This window comes from Protomyctophum parallelum (genome assembly GCF_964188405.1).
Source record: "Protomyctophum parallelum genome assembly, chromosome: 3".
In the NCBI taxonomy this organism is placed as follows: Eukaryota; Metazoa; Chordata; class Actinopteri; order Myctophiformes; family Myctophidae; genus Protomyctophum; species Protomyctophum parallelum.
Genome location: NC_139698.1, coordinates 28,232,653 through 28,254,128, shown reverse-complemented (window position 1 = coordinate 28,254,128; position 21,476 = coordinate 28,232,653). Strand labels below are relative to the sequence as shown.

The 21,476-nt window shown below is 46.4% G+C and overlaps 1 protein-coding gene across 5 annotated transcripts in view; it reads left to right on the top strand.

Annotated features, from left to right (window-relative positions):
- The window catches only part of hivep3b (HIVEP zinc finger 3b), an 85,961-nt gene extending 70,747 nt beyond the window's left edge, over positions 1–15,214 (top strand). For all 5 annotated transcript variants that reach the window (XM_083761241.1, XM_083761240.1, XM_083761239.1 and 2 more), the window contains 6 exons: positions 4,727–5,118; positions 5,943–6,076; positions 9,798–9,973; positions 10,588–10,689; positions 12,690–13,504; positions 13,749–15,214. In XM_083761241.1, coding sequence (XP_083617367.1) covers positions 4,727–5,118; positions 5,943–6,076; positions 9,798–9,973; positions 10,588–10,689; positions 12,690–13,504; positions 13,749–14,417 — 2,288 coding nt within the window. In that variant the 3' untranslated portion in view covers positions 14,418–15,214. The remainder of the gene's footprint in view (positions 1–4,726; positions 5,119–5,942; positions 6,077–9,797; positions 9,974–10,587; positions 10,690–12,689; positions 13,505–13,748) is intronic.
- Positions 15,215–21,476: the final 6,262 nt, after the last annotated feature.

Genomic DNA, 21,476 nt, shown 5'->3' with positions numbered 1-21,476 from the left:
CTCTCGGCACCACGCATAAACTGTCACCCAGTAATGCGCACCAACTGACCTGCCATCAATATGGCTATGATTGAAGGATATAGCGGCCGTGTGCACCTTCAAGGTGGATGCCGCACGGCCGGCATCAAGTAGACACTGTAAATAATGTATGTGTTGTATAGGGCAAGAGACTGGGTCCAGACCCCTGTCGCTGCACCATGATGAGAAAGCAGCCCCGCAATTAGAGTACACCAACCTTGTGGAAGGGGCCCTTGCATTCCGCAAGGTCTCGCATATTGAGGGGCCTAGCCCACTCAAGAGTGACTGATCCCTTTCAGTGGCCATACCCAAAGCTGAAGGAGGCTTGGCGATGGATGCCACAACTTCCTGTCCAGCTGGGACAGGAGGTCTACACTCACTGGAAGCTGCCATGGATCCCCGTCCAACAGACTGAGGAGCGTTGAATACCATATTCTCGAGGGCCACCTGGGGGCCACCAAGAGAACTCGTGGTCTGACGATCCCACCCTGTGAAGCACAGGCAACAACAAGGGGATCGGGGGAAATGCATAAAGGAGCGTTCTAGGCCAAGCGTTGGCGAGAGCGTCCATCCCGAGTGGGGCACTGGTCTCTGCCAGGCTGAACCACATAGGAAAATTAGTCGTGCCTTCTGAGGCGAATAGATCTACGTAGGCTACCCCGTGCCGATCCCAAATCAACTGTACCACCTGGGGGTGCAATCTCCACTCCCCAGGGGGCAGTCTCTGACAAGACAGAAGTCTGCCACAGAGTTTGCTCTGCCTGGCAGGTGCATAGCCCTCATCGAGGAAAATAGAGGATAAGCCCACGTCCACAGGCGATGGGCTCCCCTCAGGGACTCCAGAGACCTGGTCCCACCCTGATGGTTGACATGAAACACCACTGAGGTGCTGTCCGTCTGAATGAGCACGTGCTTCCCCCTGAGAGGGCAAGAAGTGCATCAGCGCCAAGGAAACAGTCCGGAGTTCTAGCACATTGATATGGCGTCCTCTCCATCAAGAGCACCATACCTCCTGGACTGACCTCCTCTGCCATACCACGCCCCATCCTTGAGGCGAGGCATCTGTTGTCACCACCTCTCGTCTCGCCGGGACCGAGCCGAGAGAGACTCCACTCAGCAGGAATGCATTGTCCCGCCAGCGGCGGAGATAACCAAGGCACCTGCGAGTGACTCTGACCTTGACCCGCCTGTGTAGACAGGGGCCCATGTGAAGGCCATTGAACCACCTCTGCAATGGGCGTAGATCTAACAGCCGCAGAGGAGTGATTTCTGAGACTGCGGTCAGCATGCCGAGTCTGAGCTATGTTAGGACGGTCAACCTCGCCCCTGGGCGGAAAGACCGCAGGAGGTTCTGTAATTCTCTCCACCCTCTGTGCAGTCGGTCGTGCCTGCATCGATACCGAAGCTAGGGACATGCCGAGGAAGGTGGTCTGTTGCGTTGGGAGCAAAAGCTCCTTTCGAGGTTTACGGTCATGCCCAGTACCTCGACGTGAGCGAGGACTCTGGACGTCACCTGTTCCGCCTCCCTGAATGAGGGGGCGCAGATGAGCCAATTGCCTAGGTAGGGAAGCATCTTCACTCCCGATCGGCATAGCGACGTTAAGGCTGCCCTCATACACCCTGTGAAGATGCGGGGAGCCAGAGACAGGCCGAACGGCCAACTGGTAGACTTTGCCTTGAAATGCAAGGCGGAGGTACTTTCTGTGCTCTGGATGTATAGGCACATGAAAGTAGGCATCTTTGAGGTCTATTGTGGTGAACCACTCCCCCTGTGTGATAGCCTGTAGGTAGGACGTCGACTGTGCGAAGCGTCCAAAACGGAAGGACCTTGAGGTACACATTTAACCCTCTCAGGTCTAGTATAGGCCTGAGAGACACCTCTTTCTTTGGGATCAGAAAGTAGGTGGAGTAGAACCCATTGTTCTGTGAACGTGGGTGAACCGTTGCTATTGCTCGTTTGTCCAAGAGCTTGGTCAACTCTTGAGACAAACACTGGGCCTTCACTTGGGTCTGTGACTGAAGTCACCCTGACCCGTGAGCCACATCATTAAAGTCGCCCAACTCACTCCCTGGCCCACTCTCCAAGATCTTGGACTGGGCAAGGAGCACAGAGAGAGAGAGAGAGTTCCCCAAATGGGCCATTGTGTCAGCAGAACCATATGCCCTTGCCAGCAGGTCATCAGTGCTGCACACTGCGACAGCGGGTTCTTTGCCTTCAGTGCCTCATCTGGAGAGAGAACCAGCGCCGCAATGCACTGGTCTACAGGAGGCATGCGAACCAGTCCATGCACTTCTGCCTTGTCCATGGAGGCCAGGGTCCTTGCATCCTTGCCTCGGTGGGCAGATGCACCCGGCTCAGCCCAGCACTGCTTCAGCTGACTTACTGTAGGTAGTGAGGCGAGGGTGGGACAGCAAAGGGTGTCATTTTAGTGGCGGCAGCTCGTTTTAAGAACGGGTTACTCGCCCCCTGAGCGGCTGACGGGTCGTCCAGCTCAATCTTAGCCAGGGCAGCACGCAGCGTTGAACGCAATGTGCAGGGCCCGATCCTCAGCTCATTGCTTACCGAGCTTCTGCGGGAAGTCTCTGAGCCATCCTCAGCCTGTCAATTAGATACTTAACTCAAGTTAACTGGGCTATCCCAGCGAGAGCTGTGCAGCCACAGAACGCGTGGGAACCTCCAGTAACCAAAGTTTTTTTTTTTTCTCTCTTTTAACAAATTAAGTTATTTAGATTAATTAATTAATTAGATTAACCATCAAACAAAAATGTCAATCGGACATTCAACTAGGCAATCCCAGCAAGGACTGTGCCAGGCACAGAACGCGTGGGAACCTCCAGTAATCTGAATTTATTTATCTATTCTTAATCAAATTAAGAATTAGATAATAATAGTTTAATTATCAAACAAATGTAATCAGACATCTAACTAGGCAATCCCAGCGAGGACTGTGCACGTGTGCAGGCACAGACCATGTGGGAACCTCCAGTAATCTGAATTTATTTATCTATTCTTAATCAAATTAAGAATTCGATAATATTAGTTTATTTAACAAACAAACAATTATAACTAGGTAAATTAGGCGAGTGCTGTGGGAAACCAGCAGCATGCGGCCAACACCCAGTGTGTGGAGGAAGCCCTTTAACAACACTACTCCATGAGAGTGTTTGTAGCTAGCTTAATGTCAATTACATACTTAACTGGGCAATCCCAGCGAGAGCTGTGTAGCCACAGAACGCATGGGAACCTCCAGTATTAACCAAAGTCTTTTTTTTCTTCAAATGAAGTTATTTAGATTAATTAATTAATTAATTAGATTAATCATCAAACTAAAATGTCAGACATTTAACTAGGAAATCCCAGCGAGGACTGTGCAGGCACAGACTATGTGGGAACCTCCAGTAATCTGAATTTATTTATCCATTCTTAATCTAATTAAGAATGAAATAATATTAGTTTATTTAACAAACAAACAATTATAACTAGGTAAACTAGGCGAGTGCTGTGGGAAACCAGCAGCATGCGGCCAACACCCAGTGTGTGGAGGAAGCCCTTTAACAACACTACTCTATGAGAGTGTTTGTAGCTAGGGATCCTCAAGACAACCAAAGAGAAATGGTGATAATTTGACAACCACAGCCTTGAGAGGACAACAATTTGCGCTCTCGGCAAATATAGAACTGATGTACAGATTCTAGGAGCTACACTTACCTACGATACTCACGTCAGGTAGCGAGAAGTTCAAAGAGGCCGGGTGTGGGCTGTCACGTGCTTATATAGCCTACCGGGACGCATGGGCAGCCTACACGTCACATGACTTTGTTTATATAAAGACTCGACCTGCGCGGAGCGCGAGAGGCATATTCACTATTGTTTACTGCCTACTGGCAGTCATGGCAGGAATGAAACATAACTAGCTCCACTCCGAATTGTTTGCATTTATAAAACAGCTGGTTGAAATGAACTGAAATGTCATATTTTACATTATTTCCAGTTGTTGTCCAAATGCTCTTTGTAACCACTTGTATTGGACATTTAAAGATGGAGTGCCACAATTTTTGTATTTTTCCAGTTTTTCATGTGTCTATGAGGTGACAGTACTTCATTAGACACCCTGGAGTTGTTTTTATGCGCAATGGTGTATTAACTTTGTATTTAGGGTTTCTTCCTGGAGGCTGAACCCTTGACAGTCAAACGGGCCAATGAAGTAAACAGCAATATAGTGACATCACACTATCAGCCCCTCCCCTAACCCCTCCTTCTTTATCATACAACTACAGCTGTGGGTGCGGCTTCAGTTCAGGTGGATCACCACCCATCACCACCCACCAGGCAAACCAGGCATACTTAATGAACTGGTGGGCGTGTCCACATAAAAGCATGATTTTAACAAATACTGTACACTTTTTGGAAAGAGTTCTTCCACCTTACATTTTAATAATACCTGATTATCATGTTTTAGGGTGGAAAAAAATCGTGGCACTCCATCTTTAAGGAGACATTTGTCAAAAGTGTTGAAATACTTCCAGACATTTTCAAACCTTTTCAGAAATACTCGATCTGCAACCTGTGAGCTTGTACGCCATAATTGTAGAAAATTCCGAAAATGTTTGATTACATCATGATTGTAGTATTGTATCCCTGTATGCTATCCCTGGCACATCATTTAATTATTTCTTTATCTTCTACTTAACATCTAATGATCGACAGCCCCAGGTGGAAGACGGGTGTGCGTGCAGCGCAGCAGCGCCCCCCAGAGCCCGGAGGGACCAGTCGTCACCGCCGCCCCCTCCTCCTCCCCCTCCTCCTCTCACCCGAGCCTCAACACAGCCACCACGGTCAACTGGTGCTACCTGAACTACGTGAAGCCAAACCCCGCAGCCCGGGAGGACCCCCGCGCCTCCGTCTACTCCGGCTGGAGCGTCAGCGTGCACAACCCCAACCTGCCGGGCCTCAGCACCAAGGTGGCCCTGTCCCTGCTGTGCTCCAAGCAGAGGCACAGCGCACACACCTACACCATGGCCACCGGCCCGCTGCACGGCCCCCCCGACAGGCCCAAGATGTCCGCCGCCAGCAGCAGCGCTCCGCACTGTGTGTCTGAGGTAAGTATACTGACAGTGGTGGAAATCAACCAAGTACATTTACTGTACTTGAGTAAAAATGTTGAGGTGTTTGCACTTTGCTTGAGTATTTCCAATTTACACTACTTTTACTGTTACTCCACTACATTTATTTGAAAAGTTTAGTTGCTAGTTACTTTGTGAATCATGATTATTATTACAAATCATACAGCGACCACTTCAGCCCTACTGTATAATACATTTCAACCATTTGAAAATAGCAGATCAACTCTAAACTCACAATGGTGCCACACCATATGACTGCCCCCTGGTGTTTAGGGGGGGGTTCATAATCTCAGATTGTGAGATGTGTCATGCTTGCACAGCCACATTCAATTCAATTAAATGTTTTTCCCATTTATAGTTTTACATACATTAACTTTTTTTTATTTTCATGTCATCGCAATAAATAGTTCATATTTGATGAAAGTGTCAGAAGAAAGTAGTCCCAGACTGCCAAAAACAAAACATTACTTAACCAATTTTGGTGTTAGCATTATGTTATGCTTTAGCTATTGAAAAATAGCAGATCTATACAAGCTCATAGCGCACCACCGAGTGGCGCGCGCTACGAGCTTGTAGGTCTGCTATTTTTGAAAAATCTAAGAACGACTGACATAGAAACAGCTTTTTCAGAAAACTGTCAGGATGTAGAAGACATTTTTAGAATCTGATCTCAGGTCAAAATGGGTTAAGGACATGTACTTAGTTTACTTTCCACCCGTTACCTTCCACCGATGGCGTGTGATCCTGCAGTGTTTAGTTCCAGCGTGTGTGAACGTGCCTGTGTTGTGTCTGGAGTGTAGGTACACGCCGCCCCAGCCGGCGAAGCCCCCGTCGAAGTGAAGGAGCCACACCCCCAACCGCCCCCCCACAAGGAGGACAAGAAGAAAGGGAAGAGGGAGGAGGAAGGAGCCTCCGTCCGCATCTTTGAAGGCGGGTAAGATGAGATGAGACACACTTTTATAGGATTCTTTTAATCCTTATAAAACATTACATGGGCCCTATATCAGGGGTTCTCAACCTGTGGGTCAGGACACTGAGGGGGGGGGCACACTGTTACTTCTCAGGATTCAAATTTTTTAAAAGTACTTTAACCCGGAGGGGAAGCCGGGCAGAGAGGGTGATATTTGATCACTGCACAGTGAAACAGTGCTGCCTCCTCCCGGTGGGGGCTCCTGGGGAGCAAGAACAGCAGCGGGAGAAATACATTGGCAACATTTAAATGTAAATTAAATGTTTGCGACTAAATTGGGTAAAAAAAGGAAATTGTCTCAGTCGCATGGAAACCTCATATGTCCAAAGCTGTAATATTTCAGGACTCAAATTCAAAAGCATCAAATGTACTGTACTTGCTTTTGTGTGACAAGGTATGATCAAGTAGGGCACTAAAAACACAAAAGTTAGATTATGGAGATAAGAGGTTTCTCCCCAACAGCATTGAAAGGCTCATTGTATATTGCTCCAGTCATCATGTGTAGGAGACGAGTCGCCTTCCTGCCGCTGTGGAATTGACGGCTTTATACACCTCACACATCCTGCTAGGAGGAAGTAATATTCTTCACACAAATATTCTTCCACATCTTAAATGTGGCTATTGTACCAAATGGGGGCAATCGGTCTGATTTCTCACTGGAACACCTGGAGTGCTTCTCAGATTGAATGAGGGAGAGAGAGAGAGAGAGAAAAGAGCAGATACAGTCTAGCAGCGCGGCCAGAGATGTAAGTGGGAGGGGGGGGGGGTATTTTTAGCAGCGACAGAAGAATTGTGCTGTATGTGTGTCAGTGAGCAGAGCGGCAGGCTGCCCCTCAATGAATGCAACAGAATCATGTCACTCCTGAGACCGTTCCTAACAGCTGTGGAACAATTTGGCTTTGCTCGTCGTTTGCCCGTCCTCGTTGTTCGACGATTGCTGCTTCCGCTGATTGAGCTGTACCTCCGGTAATTAAACCTCCTATAGGCAGAGAATCACAGAGAATGTTGTACAGTGCAGAACTGTACACTATAGGGGCCTGGGAGATATGACTTCAAATCAATAGCACTGCACTCAGGTGGTAAAAGTGGTGCAGCAGTAAAACGTGCCCGGCTGCGCTACCGCAGCGGTTGGGGGTTCAAATCCACCGCGGTGTATCCGGCTTTGCCGAGCGTCTATATGAACACAATTGGCTCGTGTTCGGGGAAGGGAAGCCGAGCGGGGAGGGAGGGTGGTACTCAACATCACGGTTATTTCAAACTTTGAATGATTATAGAGGGTATGCGCATGCATGATGTGAGTGGCAAATTGAGTGACATATCGAGTGGCAAAGTAGGTTTAACGTCATTTAACGTTGTTTAATGCAATCAGATTGGACTTTTCTGTTTGGATGTACGGGCTGTCAAGGCCAGAAAGTAGTTTTATTTTTTGCCACTAGTAGTATTCCCACTTAACTTCCGGGTATGATGATGATGTCACTCGCATACCCTCTATTAAAAACGGGTAAATAGCTGATCCACGAGCATGTTTATTGCTATTTTTGCACACCGCCGTTAATAGCCGTATAATACAGAGCTTAAGTCTTGTCAGTTCGTTGACACAGTACATTTAAAACAGTTTGGATATGTTTTGGGTTAATTGCCTGGCCCTGCTGTCCATGTCGTGGGTGAGAGGTGGGGAGAAGCAGATTGCAGTTCCTCCATAGAGAGGACAATTCATAGCGGGGACATAAACCATCTGTGGTCGGTTCCACTGACTGCGGGGTCTGCAAATAGCCCTTCAGTAAACATTCCAGATTGCATAAACAACGTTTTTATAGAGTGGATCTAAATGTGTAGCTGGATTTTTATTTTTTAAATACGCAGCCTATTTTTCAGTTGTTGGCCATAGGCAGGCTTCCCTATCCCTCTCTCTTAACCCATTTAAACCGGGAAGCATCTGCATTTTAGATTTAGCTATGTCGAAATATCAACAGTTTTTACAGAAAACTTTTGATTTAGAACATTGATAATCAAAAATAGCAGCTCACAGCACGTAATTTCGTGCGATCTGCTATTTTTGAAACATTTTAGAATAATTTTAATTTTACACAAACCTTCTCTCCTGGCAGCGTGCGGCCCTGGCACAAAACATTTTCAGACCAGGTGGTTGGCGCGGCCACATACGTATAATTGTGGAGGGTTCTTGGCACGAATAATCCTTTAGTTTAGAACCACTGATTTAGAAGGTTTGTAGAATCGTCCGCAGGTCTTGCTGGGTTATAAGCTGACTGCTGTTGTTGGCAGGGAGGCCCGGACGCTGCAGAAAGGCTGGCATTATGTGTTCACTCCACTCTGGAATAGAGTGCATGGAGGACGGAGGGAACCGCTTGCCTGCCAGGGGTGAAGTTGGGTCTTTTGGTGGGGCTTCCCCCTTCCAGCCTGCCTCCATAAAGAGGCCCTTTATGTGAAGAATGGTGTGTGTCCAACTGTCCATTTCCATCGTCGCTGCCAGGACCTCTTATCTTTTATCTTTTATTTTTGGAAATTAACACCCTAGTTCATCATACTATGGCGCACAAAAGTAGCAGATATACAAGCTCTTTGCGATCGCGTTTCGAACTTGTAGATCTGCTGCTTTTGCTACTTATGAATTAGAATCCTGAAAACTCACAATTTTGGTCATATGAGGTTTCCACCCAACAGAGACGTTATGTTGGTTTTTTGGGGGTAAATTAATGCTCTACTTTGTCGTACAACAACGTGCGTGGATGATTGCTATCCATGGTTTTGACCAACCATCCGAGTTTCGGATCTGATTTGTGATTTTCTTTTTCTAAATCGCGATCAGAATATTAACGTTTCTGGCGAAAGATAGACATCGTGAGCTAATGCTAACATTAGCCATTTCTTACAATGGTGGTCTGCCACTGCGAGCCTGGAAACTGGATGTTGAAATGCTGTATTTTCCCCATTTTCTACCACCAATGACCACAGGACGGCGGTCAAAGTGTTTTTAATGTCCTCTCTCTGTCTTTCTGTGGCTCTCCTCCCAGGTACAGGTCCAATGAGGAGTATGTGTATGTGTTTAATGTCCTCTCTCTGTCTTTCTGTTGCTCTCCTCCCAGGTACAGGTCCAATGAGGAGTATGTGTATGTGTTTAATGTCCTCTCTCTGTCTCTCTGTTGGCTCTCCTCCCAGGTACAGGTCCAATGAGGAGTACGTGTATGTGTTTATTGTCCTCTCTCTGTCTCTCTGTTGGCTCTCCTCCCAGGTACAGATCCAATGAGGATTATGTGTATGTGTTTAATGTCCTCTCTCTGTCTCTCTGTTGGCTCTCCTCCCAGGTACAGGTCCAATGAGGAGTATGTGTATGTGTTTAATGTCCTCTCTCTGTCTCTCTGTGGCTCTCCTCCCAGGTACAGGTCCAATGAGGAGTATGTGTATGTGTTTAATGTCCTCTCTCTGTCTCTCTGTGGCTCTCCTCCCAGGTACAGGTCCAATGAGGAGTACGTGTATGTGTTTAATGTCCTCTCTCTGTCTCTCTGTTGGCTCTCCTCCCAGGTACAGGTCCAATGAGGAGTATGTGTATGTGTTTAATGTCCTCTCTCTGTCTCTCTGTTGGCTCTCCTCCCAGGTACAGGTCCAATGAGGAGTATGTGTATGTGTTTAATGTCCTCTCTCTGTCTCTCTGTGGCTCTCCTCCCAGGTACAGATCCAATGAGGAGTATGTGTATGTGCGCGGCCGCGGCCGGGGGAAGTACGTTTGTGGCGAGTGCGGGATCCGCTGCAAGAAGCCCAGCATGCTGAGGAAGCACATCCGCACACACACAGACGTCCGTCCGTACGTCTGCAAACACTGCAACTTTGCCTTCAAAACCAAAGGTAATACATAATATATACAGTATATATACGTCTAATAATGCACGTGTCCGTTTCAGTTACGGTGATTGAGTGCATTGCGTTTCGTACACCTATCCATACCTATCCAAAATATCATGGCACTCCATCTTTAACATTCGATCGGACGGGGTTGCATTTGTTTAGACCACCGTTTCCGTGTGTACCCTTCTTTGGAAGTGCTAGGTTCACTCACAGGGTGGGGAAGAGCGCCCTCTACTGTAAACTCTGAAAACACCACATGACGAATGGCGGTCGATTGACGAATTGACGAATATTTGGCAGAAAGAGTTTTCCTTGTGATACCGATAAATAGTAACTTAAAAGTATACTATGTTAGTTTCATTGATCCAAGCCCGAACATGATTGATTGATTGATTGATTTGCCTTGATTATAAAAATAAACATGTTTTGAAAATGCACCCATCTGACAACTTAACGTGGCGGCCGGACGTGTTTTGGATGCATGCACTCGATACATAGCCTCCCCAAAGTTTATTACAAACGATAGTCCAACAAAGGAAATCCAGCATGACGTGTGCATCATGGCCACACGGTCAAGCGCGGGGCATTCAATCCTTTTCCTTCTTCCGTCCCAGGGAACCTTACCAAACACATGAAGTCAAAGGCTCATGGGAAAAAGTGCCAGGCCATGGGAGTGTCTGAGTCGTCATTGGACGAGCCAGAGAGCGAAGAAGCAGGTTTGAACCTTTGGCTTTGGGTACTATCCACCATTATAAAGGCTAGATGGCTCATCTGACGTAGTTTACCCGGCGGCCATCTTGCTGAGCTGCTACAGTACAGTATGTTCTATGGCAGCTCAAACTAAAATACCGTACTCATAAATCGCTCAAATCTTGATGGATTTACAAAAAGGTTGGTATATTACAAACGTTATCAACATGGCTATGATTCAGGATGCTTTTATATTGCAGGATATTTTGTTTATATGAACGTCATATAAAAGCGTTTATGTATGCAGACCAAACCATTTGAAAATCGGTTTAAAATGGAGCAAGTTATGGTTATTTAAAAAGGACATGCCCCATAGACACAATGTTATGCTGCACCCCAGTAAGATGGCCGCCACGTAGCGACATCGCTATCTATGCTATCCACTGTTTACTCAATCTGAGAATCCCGGTCTGGGCCGTGGATCAGCGGTCCAGGCACCTTGGCCGGTAGTCCGAGTCTGGCAGTGTGCCGCGGGTTCGACTCCCGATGCCGACAGCCTTTACTGCATGTCATTCCCCCATCTCTCTCCCCCATTTCCTGTCAGCCAACTGTCTGTCCCTCTATAAAAAAATAAAAATAAAGGCAAAAGCCGCAAAAAAACCTGAGAATCCCATCAGTAAATATTCTGGAAAACAGCGAGTCAACAATCTGTCTTAAGAGACTACTGTTTACTTTATTATAGCCATTATTCGATTAAGCACTTTAAAACTTGTAACAAAATGACGTAAGCGTGTAGATCTGCTATGATGAAATGCAAAATAATCGCTTTTATCTCAAATAATATTGCAATTAGACAGTTATGTAATAATTGTGACAGGTCATCCTCCTCTCCTCTCCATTCCTCTCCTCCTCTCCTCTGTGTCTTCCTTACTGACATCACACTTCATTCATTAGAGCCAAGGTCGTTCCATTCATATGTATCCATTCACAGGGCTGCTGTTTGTGTGTTCATCAATAGAGGCACAGAGGGTGCTAGCCAATGAAGTCCTGTTCTCCTCTATTCTCAGGCGATGTTGTGGTTAACGGGTGCAGTGGAAGCTTTGTTGGGCAGACAGGTCACTAGGCACACCGCCTTGAGTTGGTTCCCAAAATGTGTGCTCATGTTGTGTCTTTCAGGTCATTGTTTCCCAAATGTGTCAGGGACTAGGGTTGGGATTCTTTAGGAATTTAACGATTCTGGTTCCTTAACGCTTCTCTCCTTTAGAGGATTCTGGTGGGGTTCCAAATGGACCCTTGGAGGTCTGTAACTCTAAGAGTACACATGGAACCAAATGGACGGGCTGATTTGGTTCCATGTGTGCACTCTCAGATGGTTCTGAAATAAAAATGTTAAAACATTTTTTTTTTTAAACAATCGGTATTGGGTGGCACAGTTGGTAGCGCTGTCGCCTCACGGCTAGAAGTCTCCGGGTTCGATTCCCACTGGCGCCGGTGTTGGCGCTGGTGGCGTGTTCTCTCCAATCCCGGTTTCTATACTGCCTCCCCCTGGTCAGGTGGGGCGCCTGATGGAGTGGAAAGGAACTGGTTGGAATAATGTGTTCCTTCCACACGCTACGTCCTACCAGGGAAACTCCCCTTGCCAGATTATAAGAAGCGGCCTGCTCACTCCTCGTGCATTGATTCATTCCTCCGGCTCCGGATCCCAACCCTAGTTCACAACCTATTTGACATAAACTTTAGGTCACATGTTTTCCAATGTGATCACTGTTTGCTAATGCCTGGTAACCAGAATGAATGAATCTGTAGTGCTATGATTGATTACATTGCTTGGTTTGAGCCAGTACATATGCATTTGTATGAAACTATTCGTGCTAGGATTCGATTTGTAGGGGTTACATTTACACATTGGTTACTGATTTTGAGGTTGGGTTGTGTGTGGTTAGGCTATGTTGGGCTAGCAGGTCAAGTACAAATAGTTTTGGTGTCCCCGCAGCAAAGATATGTCTACGTGCATCTGTTCCAACAGGGGGCAGCGAGGAGCGAGTGTATGGCTCCGAGGAGCATCAGTTCTCTGACGTGGACGGCTCAGACGAAGAGGACGAGGACGAGGAGGAGGAGTCCTCGTCCCATGACGACCCGCCGTCTTCCTGCTCCACCGACACCCGTCGCTCCAGCAGCGGCAGGCGGTCCCAGCAGGGCACGCCCCCGGGCCTCAGCCCGAGCCGCAGCCAGGAGCCTTCCCCCAGGAGGCCGTGGCCTGGTGGCGGGAAGGCCGCCTCGCCGGGCAGCCGGAGAACCCTGTTCTGGCGCCACGGCGGATGGAACGCAGGGCCGCCACGGCGATGCTTCTCCTCCCCCAGCAGCGGGAGCTGCTCCCCCAGCCGCAGCCTGTCCCCCAGGCTGGACCTGTCCTCCCCCAGCCGTAGCCTGTCCCCCAGGCTGGACCTGTCCTCCCCGGTCCGCAGCCTGTCCCCCAGGCTGGACCTGTCCTCCCCGGTCCGCAGCCTGTCCCCCAGGCTGAAGCTGTCCTCCCCCAGCCGTAGCCTGTCCCCCAGGCTGGACCTGTCCTCCCCGGTCCGCATCCTGTCCCCCAGGCTAGACCTGTCCTCCCCCAGCCGCAGTTTGTCCCCGAGGACGGACCTGTCCTCTCCCGGCCGACACCTCTCGCCGTCCCCCGAGAGAGGCCCGTCGCCCATCAGAGCTGCGTCACCCCTGCGCCGCCTCTCCTCCGGCGGGTTCCGGACGGCCAGGAGGTCCCGGGTCTCTCCTTCGCCACTTGGGCTCCAGCACAGACCTCCTGCTCTCTTGCCCTGGGAGAGCCCTGGGACCAACAGCACCTGGGTGAGTTCCACTGGATTTAGCATTGCTTTTTGACAGAATAGATGCGCAAGGGTGCTGCTTTAAACTTTTAACAAAACAAAAGACAAAATAAATAAATAAACATTTTGTCTTCACCAAAAAATATCACTTGCCCTACCTTTGACCAGAACTACTCTCAGCACTACTATTGTAGGTTCCCATTTCCAGAGATTATGAAAGAGTTATTGTATTGATGGTATTGATGGTGTCTTTCCGCCCTCTACAGGAGAGAATTGGTACAGCAGGCGACGTGCCAATGTCTCCAGAGGCCACATTGTTCCCTCCGGCCTTCCGCCTGTCCCCCAGTGACGGCCACCCTGGCCGCCAGGCCACGGACCACGTCTTCAGCCACCTCCCTATGCACTCCCAGCAGGCCAAGGTCCCCTACCTGATGATCCCCATCGGGGGCATTCAAATGGTCCAGGCCAGACCCCACTCGCACCCCACCACCACCCACCACCACCTGTCCTCCCCGACCTCTCCCCCGTCGTCACTGGCCAGGTTTGAATTGTCCTGGGGCTGGACCCCCAGAACTCAAGGGCTTAGGACTCCTGGGCACCCCTGGTCAGCGAGCCAGGGAGAAGGAACCAGCCGGTCAGCAGCGGACAGTCGTTCCAGACCACAGTTAGAGACCACGGACTCAAAGCAATATGGCAGCTTGTATGGCTTCACCCACACACACCACCGCCACATGCCCAGGTGTGTAGCCGTCACCGAGACCGCTGAGCGTCGCTGCTCGAGAGACAGTCACTCGAGACTGCCCCCCAATCTGGCCACGCCCTTGCCCTTGCACGCCATTGGACAGCCGCCAGCGTGGGAGGATTCGCAGTCTGTTGCTGAGCCGGTGGAAGGAGGAGCTAAGGGAGAGACAGAAAGATCCGACCGGAGCACTTGAGCCTGATTCGTGCAGAGTTCTACGCCACAGTGTCACTCGCTGACGGGGGCACCTCACAACACGTTGTGAGCTTGTTATTTTTGTTTGCGACACTCCGTGCAATTATGTATGAATCAGACTTTAATTAGTCTACACCTTGATGCACCATGCATCCATTTTTTGCTTTGTTGGTTCTTCTTTTATTGCTTCGTTTTTATACAGTTTTCAATACTAAATGTTCGTTCTTTGGCAATATTCAGGTTTGTTATAAAAAGAAAATGCACTTTTTTTTCTCTCTTTTGTGGAAATAGTGTTTCTGTAAATCTCTATTTATCCCACATGCATCTCTGTTGATACTCGCTTAATATCGTAATATCTATTTGAATGTGTCAAAGGAATATTGAATACAATTTGTAAATGACCAAAATCTTTAATCAAAAATAATTCCTTTTTTCTTTTCTTTTTTTGTCCCAGTATTATTCAGACTGTACAGTTATTACTTGTGCCTTTTCTGTCTGGGTTTATGTTTTGAGATGTACAGTAACAGGTCAAATGAAGATGGGGAAGGCTGTGAATTTTTTTAAATAATATCCTGTTTTTGTTTTGTGTTTGGGAAGGGGTTAGGTAGGGTGTAATGTTTGATGTTCAGATTGTTTCTATTCCAGCGGTTCCCAACCTTTGCCAGTGGTGAAAAAAGGACTCAAATGTTTTAAGTAAAAGTATCAAAACTGCAATGTAGATTTACCCGGAATAGTCAAAGTACCAAAAGCTAAAGTACTCATTATGCAGTATGTCCCATTTCAAGTTTTCACTTGCATAATTTTTTTTTTGAAAATTGCAGATCTACAAGTTCACAATGGTCACATTGTGAGCTTGTATATCTGCTATTTTCAAATGGCCGAAATGTATATACAGGGTATATGTAGGGTTGTAGTGGTTAATGTATATTTATTATTTTCTAATAATAATCAAAATCTACAAAGTAACTAGTAACTAAAGTTAATTGATTGTTAAATAATTGTTGTGGAGTACAAGTACAATATTTGCCGCTGAGATGAGATGGTAGGTTGGTAGAAGTAAAAGTATTGAAATTGGAAACACTCAACACTAAAAAGAAAATCCTCAAATGTGTACTTAAGTACTTTCCACACTGCATAGGGCCCGCTTGAAAATCTGAAAGGTGTTCGTGGGCCGCCCATCTGACCACTCGTATGTCATATGGGTGGGCCGCCCATCTGACCACTCGTATGTCATATGGGTGGGCCGTCCATCTGACCACTCGTATGTCATATGGGTGGGCCGCCCATCTGACCACTCGTATGTCATATGGGTGGGCCACCCATCTGACCACTCGTATGTCATATGGGTGGGCCGCCCATCTGACCACTCGTATGTCATATGGGTGGGCCGCCCATCTGACCACTCGTATGTCATATGGGTGGGCCGCCCATCTGACCACTCGTATGTCATATGGGTGGGCCGCGTGTATTTTAATGATCAATGATCAATTGATTGTGTTCCAGCTTGTTAAAGCAGCACTTTCCTCTTCTACCCCGGATTTGGACCCAGTCATAAATGAACGCTTAAAAAATAAATACAATAAAAATTGCCTTTTTTTGTAATACCCTAATAATGTTATATTAATTTATCATAAAAATCTTAGTGTTTTGCCAATTATATACTGGGGCCCACTTGCAATATTCTCTCAGCCCACTAGTGGGCCCTGGTCCACACGGGTTGGGAATCGCTGCTCTATTCTAAAGGCCATTGCTTTGATGTCAGGGTAAGAGAGCGTCCAGGAGGCATTTGAAGGAGTAGAACTTGTCAAAGAGAAAATAATGCACTGAAGTTATATTTTTTATTACAAAACATTTTAAATGAGAACGTATCTCTGTACAAAGAGGAGTGTCCTTATTTATTGATATTTGATGACATTGGTCATTGTTTTTTGCTCCGATCCGGAATTTAGATTGATTAAATAAATTGTTATCTTATGTTTCTGTATGGGGGGCGTATTGCAACACAACAAAACATGTGGTTTGGTTGGAGACATTTTCCATGCTCCATGTTAATGAAAAATGGTGAGGTCTGCTTATCAGACCCGTTAAAAAGGGCCCCTACTACATGCTCCAATGTTTGCCATCATACCGACCCACCCTTTCTTCCTATCACTTATCTACCAAAAGTTCCTTATTGATTAGACCATTGGTTCCCAATCCAACCTTTTCATACTGAAGTACCACCTCAGACTCTCTATGTACCACCATAATAACTGAAGTTAAAATACAGGAGCCCCTTTTGTTCCATTCCTAAGCCAATAATGCTGCTGCTCTGATAAAACTCTGTCTAATCACTAATCAGCTAAACTGATTATTTCTTTTTTTTTTTTTTTTTTTTTTTTAAAGATATTTTTTTGCGGCTTACGCCTTTATTGATTTTTTAAGGGATAGAAAGTAGGCTGACAGGAAACGGGAGAGAGATGGGGGGATGACATGCGGTAAAGGCCGTGTCGGGTCCGGGAGTCGAACCCGCGGCACACCGCGACTGGATCACCAGTCCGGTGCCCAGACCGTTACGCTACGGCCTGGGCCAACTGATTATTTCTAATGATTAATCCATTCTCAAATCTTCTATGAATAGCTAAGTGTGCTGTCATGCTTATTTCAGCACGGCTGGATAGCCTATTTCAACCAATTGCTTGGTCAGAAGAACTACCTGTAGTAATTTTCTCCTTTTTTGGGCGACTCTTGGGGGCTCAGGGAACCTCTGGATTAGACACCATCATGCTCTTTTGAGGGTTGACCTCGCCTCCATCTGGTTCCCAGCCCTCCAGGAGTGGATGGCTAAAATTGGAGCATGTAAGGTCCTTAAAAAGCTTCCTTTTGGTTCCTATCAATCATTCTGGGGACCCCCTGGAAATCGGGGCTGCCCCTCTTTCCTGTTTTTTTTTCTGTAAAATGAATGCTGAATTAAGGTTTCACACAGAAGTATTGAAAATACTTGCAATGCGCCACGTTGTAACTTGTGAGCTTAGATCAGTACATACAGCATTTGTTTTGATGTTCTCTGCTGGATAGCTGGATACTAGCCTCGGTACCATGCACGCTTTCATTTTCATTCGCTGGTTACCAACTATGGATTATGGAAGCGCCATGCGAGCTGCTCTGCCATCTTCGCTGTAGTTCGAACATCATTTCTTTGGGAAATCCCGGATTGGAGCTTTTTAAGTGTGTCTTTTTTTTCATGCAGTTCTTGTGACTTGAAATGGAGATGGGACAAGGAAGGAGATCGGTTGGCTGGTCGCCAGAGGATCAAAGGGCCTGCGGATTTTAAACTTCTGGTCTCGGAACAAATTAAATAAAAAGTGCACCTGTTTGTGAACATTAATTTTCTGAAACCTTGTGTTGTGTTTTGTTTTCTTTACCTGACTATACCTATAGTGTAGGCTCCAGGCACGTGCACATATAGCCTACTGTAGTGTACACTCTCTCGTCACTGTAATTTCACAATTTGCTGTTGAGTATTGATCGATCACAACATTTCTGATTGACAGACACCTCTCAATAATCGATAATCAAGTAAATGCCCTTTAGGGTGAGGTCGCATGCACGCATCCGCCTGGGTGACGGCAGACTGCTGGGCGAATGCTGGCGCTTTGGCATGGGGGGTCAGAACAACATATGGAATGAATTCTGTACTGGCCATATATGGAGTGTGTCTTGAGTGAGGTCAGATGATCAGCATATGGAATGTCAGAACAGGTCAGCTCTATATATGGAGATCTAAGGGTGGCAGCGGGGGCAGTGTCTTGAGTGTACAGGGTTTGATGAGGACCCAGGTATAGGGCCAGGCATTAATTTTCGGGCCTGTAGATCCGGTGCGACAGGTTTTCATAGTAATCTGCGACCTATGGGTGCAATTATTAGTTTACTGCAATTACCGGTTTAGATTAGTCTCTGTCCTCTCTCTCTGCCTCTCCACTGTCCTCTCCCTGAAGCCTTGAGCCTGAGTGTCATCACCTGTGAGGACCAGATGAACTAGGTTGGATAACGAGCTTATAACGAGGTTATTGGACTTCAAAAAAGCTCATAGCGTGTTATGTGCTGTGAGGTCGTAGATACTATTTTGAAGATATCAATAATCAAACAAAAAATGCCTTTAGTTTATATTGCCTAATAAAAAGGGCCACATGTGTCACATTACTTAGAAAATGAAACAAATCTTCCTTCATGGGGGTCCCTGGTACATCTTTTCAGTTGGACCGTGAGGTACAGTACACGTGGGTGTGTCCCTGTTAAAAGACACACACAAAAGAAAACCCACTGCTGTGATGAGTTCTGAGGTATGCAGGCCTGAATAAATATAAATAAAGTGTATTCACAGGTGTGATGATTAGCTCATGTTCCTCCAAACAACTGCTTTTAATTATACAGGGCTACTGAAAGATGGTGATTCAAATGACATAGCAGGCGGTGAAGGGCTAGCGGGCTATAGCTGTATTCAATATTATTTGTTTGGCAAAGCATTAGCTATAAGCATAACCTGGCTACCAATCAAGAATAGGCTATATATATTATATTTTTCCAAATATGTATTTTGAGCTGAGCAATTGTGCAAATCATGATTAGAAATCAAATGATGGGTTCTAAAATGCAAAACGGGGAATGGGCAGTTCTTGCAAGTGGCCAATGCTCTGTACTGTATACAATTCAATTCAAATGGCTTTATTGGCATGAGAAAACATATGTTTACATTGCCAAAGCATGAAGAACAATACAACAATACAGCAATACAATCAAAACGAAAATGATGTACATTTGAAGGTCAGAATCTTCAATAGATCACCAAGGTCCAAGGTCACTCGGTGCAGGAATATACACAATAATTAGTCTTTAGGGTGGTTGTGTTCCATTTGATATCCTTCTCCTATCACAGCAACTCACAAATCTTGCTGCTGTGTTTGCACATTGTTGTACTTCGCCCAGCAGATATGGGAGTTTTTTGTCATTGGTCATGTTTTCAAAATCTCTGTGTGTGGTTGTAATCTGTGGGAAGTATGTGTCTCTGATGTCTTGGTACAATGGACAGATGGTTAGGAAGTGTAGCTCGGTTTCCACTTCATTTTGTGTGCAGTGGGTGCATAGTCTGTCTTCTCTCGGGATGCAGGTCTGCCTATGACGGCCTTTCTCGATCGGATACAATGGCCTGGGCAGCACAGGTCTTTAAATTACATCGAGGCAGCCCCTCCTGATGCACATTGCACACATGGCCTATGCTCCGTTCTGCAGTACTACCACTAGATGGCGCTACTACACCCAGCATACAGCAGCATAGTCATCGTCTAATATTATGCAGAGTCACAGGCTGGTGCCATATGACGGGCGGCACATGGTTCCCAAAGTGGGGACAGTGTACCCTACCTTGAGGGAATACCAGGGGCCAGGGGGTCCCCCTGCAAAATTCGCTCATATAGGTGCTGCTATGAGCTTGTAGATCTGCTATTTTTTCTGCCCTTTTCTTATTATTCTTCTAAAATCTTCTTCCTCCTCTTCTTCTTCTTCTTTGTTTTGTTTTTTGTAAATTCAAAACTTCGACTATATCTTTTACAAATATTATTGGGGGGGGGGGGGGGTTTATGCCTTTATTATAGATAGGACAGTAGGCTGACAGAAAATGGGGAGAGAGATTGGAAATGACACGCAGCTGAGCTAGGCCGTCGGTAGCCTCGGAAACCCAGACGTTTTTATTTCCAGGGAGAGAAAGAAAAGTCTGGGGCTACAAACTTTATCCAATAAATAGCCTACCCTCAAACTGGAATCTGCTTGGACATCCATCTGTTATGCCGACGCTATTGATTGACGGGTGATAGGAAACACCTGTGCTGTGCAGCTCTATATTCGGTGAGTTGTGTGGAAGCTGGCTGTGACTCATGAACAATCATGTCTAGTGGTGGTGATGCCCGCCCGGCCGGCCACATGCCGACATGGCTGATGGCACTATAGGATCCTGAAAAGGAAAAAAGAATTGTGAAACATACAGCTAACATTGAAGGAACTCATGAAGTCAAATGACAATGTAGGAGCAGTGAAATGTCACTTAGATGAAATAATTAATTTGTGTGGTGAAGCAAGAGCAGATCATTCATCATTGGTGGTTTTGCCTGAAGAGGAGATTGAGAGGCAAAATCAATGGTTTCAACCAAATATTGATATTCTGGAGGGTTTCATTAAATATGTACATGCAGGCATCAGAGGTGAAACATATGATCAAGACACTGATGATGTTGGACCCCATAACAGCGTGTCAAATATTTTAAAATCAAAATCCACACGCAAATCCACTGCATCCAAAGCATCTTCTTCAACATCATCCGCTCTCATTATAGCTCAGGCTGAAAAGGCTGCTCTGATGGAACAGATAGAAAACATCAGATTGAAGCACAGCTTAGACTGCAACAGGAACAATTCACAATGCAACAGGAACAACTCCAAATGCAAATGGAACATTAAACTCAGATTTGCAGAAAGGAGCTGCTGCTGCTACTCAAAAGGAAACGACCTCCGGTACATTAAATCCAAACACATACTTACAGTACCTGCTCAAACCAAGGGGCCAGTGAGGCACCCTTTACACATTGGCCTATTATAGCGCCACCAGGAGGCCACAACCTGACCTGGCCTGGTGGAGACCTGTGACCCGAGGGGCACTTTTTCTAGTTTTTGGTGTATCTCGATTTACTCCTGTGAAACATTATAACATCACCTGTATTCCACAAGGCTCCATGATGGAGCCTCCATCACCAGTTATTTTCAGTCTGTATGCTGCAGTGTCTTCAGGAAACGTTACATGTGCAATTCCCATAGTTACAGTGACAAATCAAAATAAAAAACGTGTCATAATTGTGCATAATTGTTATGATTTCTTTGTCTATAATCCCTGTTTATAGACATTTTAAGCTCCCGGCAAGAAGTATGTTATTTAGCATTCCCAATAGTAACAGAATCCATTGACAAATCTCTATCAATTAAATCTAAAACCAAGTGCACAATCTTCACACATTCTCTCCCAGGTATATCCTGA